At 38.8% G+C, this 7,971-nt stretch overlaps 1 protein-coding gene across 1 annotated transcript; it reads left to right on the plus strand.

Moving 5' to 3' along the window:
- The first annotated feature begins 1,230 nt into the window (after window positions 1-1,230).
- Window positions 1,231-2,688, plus strand: fjx1 (four-jointed box kinase 1). Its single transcript, XM_051113899.1, has one exon. It carries the CDS (start codon window positions 1,442-1,444, stop codon window positions 2,621-2,623), a length of 1,182 nt encoding a protein of 393 aa, XP_050969856.1. The 5' UTR covers window positions 1,231-1,441; the 3' UTR covers window positions 2,624-2,688.
- Window positions 2,689-7,971: the final 5,283 nt, after the last annotated feature.

Consider the following 7,971-nt stretch of genomic DNA (forward strand, 5'->3'; position numbering starts at 1 on the left):
GAGCACAATTTTTAAAATTGCATGGCACCGTTTTATGGCATCAATATACTTTTGACTACTAGAAAAAAAGTTTGCAGTTTGTAATTTAGTGTTTTTTCATGTTTTTTACATTGTTTAGAGTATAAGAAAAAAAAAAAATTAAAAATGATATTTTATTTATAGGTCATGCTATGTCCTATAGAGGACACCAGGACTCAGTTAAAATAAAAAGCTAATAAAAAATAAGAAAGACATGAATGAACATGAAAAGTCAAAAACAGTGGGGTTTTTTAAAATCATTGTATATAATGGGAAAATATATATTTTTTAATTTTCCCATTATATACAATGTATCTAATTTATTTGCATATGAATGTGTTTTAGGGCAACATGAAAAAAAAAAGTATAATAATGAAAATAATAATTGGCAATATGTTCATAATAATATCTAATATTTCATAGGTCACTTGTCGTGTCTCCCAAAATACGTAACAAACTATATAGTGGACATATAACCTATTAAACATGAAATCTATGATCTGCTTCGTAACAGAAAGTCCTATTTTGATTTTAAACCCCATAACATTTCCCTGAGATGTTTATTCATGACAAACAATTGGAAAATGTGTCATATTTAAATTATATTACAGAATATCATCATATTCCCGTAAGGGTGTTAAATTTTATCACAAAATTAATGTCAGCCATTTTTAAAGACCAAAGATAGGGAGCGGTCATGGTGAAACAACATTTGGTATCCCTGAAAAACTCTGAATGTGCCCTTTACAGGACATCCAGACTTAAAACTTTGACATGTAAGGTCTCAGAGAAATTCGCTAAAAGATATGTCCTCTACACTGGACAAAACTCCATTGCAGGTTGTTGGGAAAATATGGTGGCAACTTTAAGGTCATATTAAATAAAATATCCTTTTTCATAGGTTATGATAGGAGCCTTCAGCTCATGTGAGCATCAGCTTAATTATATAAGCGCTGTTTATTTCTCCACGTGTAAAACTTTTTAACTAGCAAAAGTCACTGAGTACACCTTTAAGTAACAACCCGCGAGCTCATCACGCCATGTAACCGATAGGTCGCCAGAGACCTCAATCTGAAGCGTTTACCCACTATGCAAATAAAGTTACTGATGATAGACAAGTTTGTAAATATATCAAATCTGAACAGTCTCCTATGCATTTACCAAACAGAGAAGTCTAAACATCCTCGTCTTACATTTTCGTCATTGGCATTCCCCCTGGAGAAATATGAGACCACATTTGTTTGTCAAGTCTCATGATCTGATTTTGGTCACGTGACTCGCGTCCATGCGATTGTAGCCGTACTGAACGCTGAAAGAGTTTGGGAGGAGAGACAGGGAACATCGCATATGAGAGGAGAATTCATAATGATTATATTTCAGCCGTAGAATACCCATGTAAGAAGAGAAAGCGAAATGGACTAAAATGCGTTTTGAAATCATGAACGCCGGCAAGGTGAAATTATGCGCGTCACTTTGTATGTGGCTTGGAATAGTTACCTGGATAGGAAATGTGAAGTTGCATCTCTGGTCCGTGTATGTCCAACAATCCACTGAACGAGACATTGCATTTTCTCTTGCAAACGAGCAGGTGAATATTTCTAAAAGACACGCGTCGGGATTGCGCGATGGGAAAACTTTTAATATTCGCTCTCCGGTCATTCTGGATAACGTGATCGAGCACCGGGTCTTCTGGAGCGCGTGGCTGGAAGGTCTCTCGACTCGTGTTTTTGACGTTGAGCACGAGAGGAAGTGGAGAGAGCAGGTTCGGGACGCTCGGGTGGTTGTACTGGAAGCGGGCTGCGGCAGACCCACAAACCGCCTTGCGACCTTTGCCGACGGCACAAGAGCATGCGTGCGATACGGCATCGACGCGGATCAAGTGCTGGGCGAAACGCTCTCGTATTATCTAGCGGAACTGCTTGGGATTTCCAACCTTCCGCCCTTGGCGCTTTCCAAACTGAATCTGTCCAGTGAGCAGTGGGCAAGTGTGCGGGGAAACATCGAGGCGTTAGAATGGTCGCCAAATGCCATTGTGTCTCTCACCGAGTTCATCCCAAATGTCACTGGAGTGTTTATCCCATTACATTTACGCAAACAGCAAGGAGCAGGAATGCAACTCTTTGCTGAGACTATGTCTAACATGACTGTAACATACCTGGTTGAACTGATGCAGTGGAGTGATCTGATCATATTTGATTATTTAACAGCTAACTTTGACCGAATCGTCAGTCATATTTTCAGTCTCCAATGGGACGCCCGCGTTATGGAGAGGACCACTAATAACCTTCTCAAAACACTCCGTGGACATTTGCTTTTTATTGACAACGAGGCAGGGCTTGTTCACGGATACAGAGTGCTTGACCTCTGGGAGCGATATCACAGACTGCTGCTGAGTTCGTCGTGTATATTTCGGAAAAGTACAGTCCGGCGTATTTCTGAGATGAAGCGCTCCGGAAACAGCGCGAAGTTACTGTTTGAACTGTACCGCGCGAGGGAACCGTTGGCGCGCGAACTGGGCTCTCTGTCTGAAGAGCACGCGCTTACATTGCAGAACAGAATTGATGTCGTTTACAAACACATTAAGCAGTGCACAGAAATCATGTAGATATTTGCGACCTCAGGTGTTTCTATTTGTAGGTGCCACACGTTGGTCTGTAAATACATTGTTGTCTGTACTGTTATCGTGTCATTCCAGTGTGAACTTATCCACCTTATTCTTAAACGCCTAAGTTATGGGCGAGACTTCCGGCTAAGCCACTAACTAGAAGAATAACAACGTGCAGTAAACGGTAAAACTGTTTGCACTTCAAACTAGCCTGTTTGTAGTTAAGATAATACATTAAAATAATATTGTAAGACACCAGTTTGCAATATCAAGCAGCAAAATGAGATGCTAGCACGTAAATCTGCAAGATGTCTGTTAAAGATCACTTGATCTGGAAAGCATCTGCTGTGTACAAACATCTGACATACGTCTGTAAGATGTCAGTTTTACATACATTCTAAATTATAAGCGTCTTAAGGACGTCTATTAGACATCTGTTTGACATTCGATAGGAAACATCCTGTAGACGTATTGCAGATGAGCAAACACTCTGAACAGTACGTCTTCCAGATGTAAATGCAGACGTCAAATAGACGTCTCGTGATGTATGTGCTATCGGGGATAAGACCAGAAGAAAGACCCATAGAATGTACAAATGGCCGCTCTTATGGGAAATAGGTGGATAGTGCTTAGTAGAATTAATGCATAATGTGACAGAATAGGGATATTAACAAAAGGCTGTTATTGTTTACTCTAAGGGTTGAAACATTCCCCCTTTCCTGCTGAAGAAGAAAAAAGAAAGATCTAAGCTATTGTACTGGTTTCCTAGGCTGCTCTTTTGGCTGGTTTTAGAAGAATTTGGGGCACTTTTTGGGTCAGACTGGGAGACCAACTTTCAAAGTAGTTGGGCACCAGTTTGAGCAGGCTGCAAGCTGGTTTATGATGCTTTGTTTTCACGAGGGTCCATTTGTTAAGAATTAATAATAACTAACCAATAATAAAGAGAAAATGAATCTTACAGTCAAAATCAAATAAAAATATTAATTATAATCAAATACATGTTTTTCTTTCGTTTCCTTTTAGCCTGTGTGGTATGTCAGCTGTTGATATGGTTTTGATGATTCGGGGATACTGGGGAGAGTTGTACTATTTATTTATCATATACACTACACAAAATGTTGGGTTAAATGCAATGCAGCACTGGGTAGTTTTAACTTTCTGCCAACCCAACCTTCTGGGTGGTTTTATTTAACTCAACTATTGTTTAAAAAGGACTATGGCTGGTTTAAAATGAACCCGAAATAGGTTTTAAATTAATAATCAGACGCATAATAACTATAGAGGCATCAGCAATATTTAAAAGGTGAAGTTTTATTAATTAGCATTGTAATTTAATATTTATTATTTAATTATTATTTATTCAACTTATTAATACATTTTCTTTTATTGGACATCTTATTAAATGTTAATTTCCATCCTATTTGGGTTCATTTTAAAGCAAGAAATATAGTAATCTTTAAGCAATAGTTGAGTTAAATAAAACTACCCAGAAGGTTGGGTTAAACATTTAACCCTGCCGCTAGGTCAAAACAACCCAATTGCTGGGTTTGTTCATATTTCACCCAGCACTGCGTTGTTCGTAACCCATTTTTAGTGTGTAAACTGTGTAAATTAATGTAGAGTGTCAAGAACTGTTGTTACACCTCCTACACTACCGGGGTGAGTTGTAACACAGAAAATGTACTAAATTTAAAATGTACCTGTTAATTTATTTGAGTAATGTTTCATAAATGTCAGTCACTTCATTCAGTTTTGTGCAATATTTGTCGGTCCGATAGAAGTAAATTTCAAAGAAGTGTTACAACCTTCCCCATCTGTTCAGCCATGATGCTTCTCATCTGTATAACATGTAGATGAGATCATCTTAGTATTGGTTGAATGTGAGTATGCCTGACAAAATGATGTATGACTGTTCAATGCAGCTTATTATGAATGCTGAGACAGCAATGTGCTTTTATACTATGTCATCATCTATATCAGTCATATCGATCTCCATGATTGATATACTCTATGAACCCCTGCCTGAAAACAATTACATGTCTTTTTTTCCTACTTCAGAATTATACTTCGTTAGTGTATTTGCCCACGTTTTGCCCAAAACATCCTAACTTGTTTGTAGGAAATTATGAAATCTGTCAATTATATTAGGTTCCATAAATCAGATGTGATGGAGGCAGGGTGAACTGTCACTAAATATTAAAATGAAATTTTAGAGCACGCTTTCTTAAAGGCATGACTTTGGCATCTCATCAGAACTTGCTGAAATTCTAATTTAAAATGCAATATACAGCTTTAGTCATGTGGAAGAAATACTATTTCATGGGAATTGAGAGAGGTACTTGAATGAAACAAATATGATAGAACAGAGGGCTCCATTCCTGTATTTCCCTACAGACTCTCAGTCCTTTTATGGCCTGTGTTTTGGGGGATTTGGTTTCAAAGGCATTTGCAGCTTTCATCAACATCACTCATAGCCTCTTTAAGCTATTTTATCTTGACTGCTTAGGGATCAGGAACACTAACAACAAAGTGAGCTTTTTAAATACTTTTCTATGCCACATATCTTTTAAATATTTTATGCTGGTATGACTTGGTGTCCTATAGCCTATATACAATTGAGGGAGCAGCGGAATTGATCAAGTGGAGGTCAGAGGTTAAGCAGAGGGGAATGTTTATACCAGATCAGCCACCTGCCCAATCAGTCACTTTCCATGTCAAACACACCCCACAACCACAGCTAAATATGTTTACTCTTACAGTTTGCAGATCATTAACTATATCAGTAAGTCACTTCACTGAAACTGTAACTGAAGGATGCTGGTGTTGAGTTTAACTTAGTAGCTTTTAAAGGGGTCATTGGATGCTAAGTTCACTTTTACTTGTTGTTTGAACATTAATGTGTGTTGGCAGTGTATGTACAAATCTACCCTGTAATGGTAAAAATCCATGCAGTGGTTTTTAATTAATCTGTAAAAATAATATCCCCTTTTCCAAATCGAGCCATTCTCAGATGCCTGTCGTTGTGGCATCACACCAACAGAGGCCGCTCCCACGATAGTTGATTGACATGAGCGTCTTACCTAAGATCAGTTGTAACAGTCCAGCCTCCATGTTTTGATGCCGGAGCAGGGATGTAAGTTCGAGAAGAATTGAGCGATTGTGGTGTTGCTGGATGTAATAATGAACGTAGTGGTCGTCATTTACTCCCGACATCTGAGCCGCTGAAGATGCAGTGGATTGCGTTTGTTTGTGAAGGGAATGCGCCTCCCGATCTACATATATCCGTCTATGTTCACGTGAATCATTCGTGATCCAGCTTCCCTTACAGCAGAAGTGAGTATTAGGGTTTTTTTATGAATCTTTGCGATCGCCTTTTCCTAATAATGTGCTAGTTAGCAAGTTTAGTGGCTAAATGTGGCTAAAGTAAACAGGCTCATCAATCCACAGCTCCAAGAGGGGTGGGGTGAGAGCTCATTTGCATTTAAAGCAGCCTCTACCAGAATGGGATGATTTTTGCAGAGCTGATTTTGGCAAGGTAAAAAGGGTGTTGTTTTACACTACCATTGAGAATTTTTAACCAAAGTATATTATGGACTTTTCATTAAGACCCTAAAGAATCATATCAACTTGTGGAAAATGGGCATCCAATGACCCCTTTAAAGTCATTGGTTTGTTAAAAAAATAAAAATAAATTATATTTGCAAGCAGTGATAAAAGGGCCCTCGCACACGGGCTCACCGCCACCCTGTGGCTTTAGGAAAACAGCGAATGGTGAACAATATGCATTTAAAGTGGTAAATATAGGAAGAATATGTCATTTATATCTGCCAAACTTCCTGCTGCCGGCTGGTGGCGCTATGACTATAACTGAGTATTGGCATGTAGATGTCTTCAATCCAGAACTTTGATCAAACATATGAAGTTTGTGGCATATTGAACATGGTTTGAGTTAGTGTAAAACATGACATATCCTGTTGCCAACAAGTGGCGCTATGATTATAACTGAATACTGGTCTTTAGATGTGTTCAGGCCAGGACTCTTACCAAACATGTGAAGTCTAGTGCAGATTGGACATTGACTGTTTAAGTTAGTGTAAAACAGGGGTGTTTAACCCTGGTCCTGGAGATCGACTTTCCTGCAGAGTTCAGCTCCAACCCTGACCAAACATACCTGAACCAGTTAATTAGGATCTCAAGGAGCACTTGATATTTACAGAAAGGTGTGTTTGATTAGGGTTGGAACTAAACTCTGCAGGAAAGTTGATCTCCAGGAACAGGGTTGGCCACCCCTGGTGTAAAACAAGTAATTTCCTGTTGCCAGCAGGTGGTGCTATGATTATAACAGAATATTGGCCTATAGATATGTTCAATGGGAGCCAAACTGCAGTTTCAATGCGGTTTCAAATGTATATACTTTAACCACAATTACTTATCTTGAAGCTGCAATGAAACTGCAGTTTGGACCTTCAACCTGTTGGCCACCATTGAAGTCCACTATAAGGAGAAAAATCCTTTCCATTAATCAAAGAATCCTGGAAAAAAAAAGAAAGAATCCCATGCTCCTGCAAAAGTGTTAAGCACCACAACTGTTTTCAAAAAAAAGATAATAAACTTCTGTATTCCCCACTTTAAAACTGAAGTTCAAAAAGTTGTGGCAAAAGGAAGTTCTTTTGTATTTGAAGCAAAGCTATAGGCATTACATAATGGCCTCAGAGACCAGGCCTTATTCTGTTTCTTCAAAGGTCGGTGGTTTTGTGTACTGCTGTAGCTTTTTATTTTACAATGATATATGGAGCAGCTTGTAGACTATATGGGCATTTTTAAAATTCTCCAAACTACAACAAAAATGAGACCAATTCCCTGTTGTGAGGGTGTCAAGTATGGTTAAAATATTAACCCATTTCCCCCCTCTATGGAACACAAATAATTTACTCAGCCTCCACACGAAAAGCTTTCCCCTCTCTGTGCGCCACTAGCACTGATGGAACCAAATAGAATCCATCTATAATAGTGACAAACACGCTGTGCCGAGTGCAAGTGTGAGAAGTTTGAGTTGGATCACCATCTATCAGAACAGACGTGGGAGTTGCAGAATGGCAAAGTGGGCGTAAGCGTGAACTTATGGAGAATTTAATGACTCTGTTTATCAGCCTTTTCACAACCTTGGCACATTAATGTATTGTGCAGTGGTGGAAAGCTGTACATAAAATTATTTTTCTTCATTATTTTGCGAGTAAGAAAGCATTTTTTTGGTCGCCTGCTCTGGTACAGTAAGGATTCCGGGAGAAATATTTGCTCGTGAATGCACTGTTTGTTGTAGTAAATCTCCTACTCACGCACACAAACAC

The sequence above is a fragment of the Labeo rohita genome, chromosome 7 (assembly GCF_022985175.1).
Source record: "Labeo rohita strain BAU-BD-2019 chromosome 7, IGBB_LRoh.1.0, whole genome shotgun sequence".
NCBI classification, from domain to species: Eukaryota; Metazoa; Chordata; class Actinopteri; order Cypriniformes; family Cyprinidae; genus Labeo; species Labeo rohita.

Excerpts from the sequence above, each read along its gene's own strand:
- fjx1 (XM_051113899.1), top strand. The coding sequence starts at position 1,442 with ATGCGTTTTGAAATCATGAACGCCGGCAAGGTGAAATTATGCGCGTCA.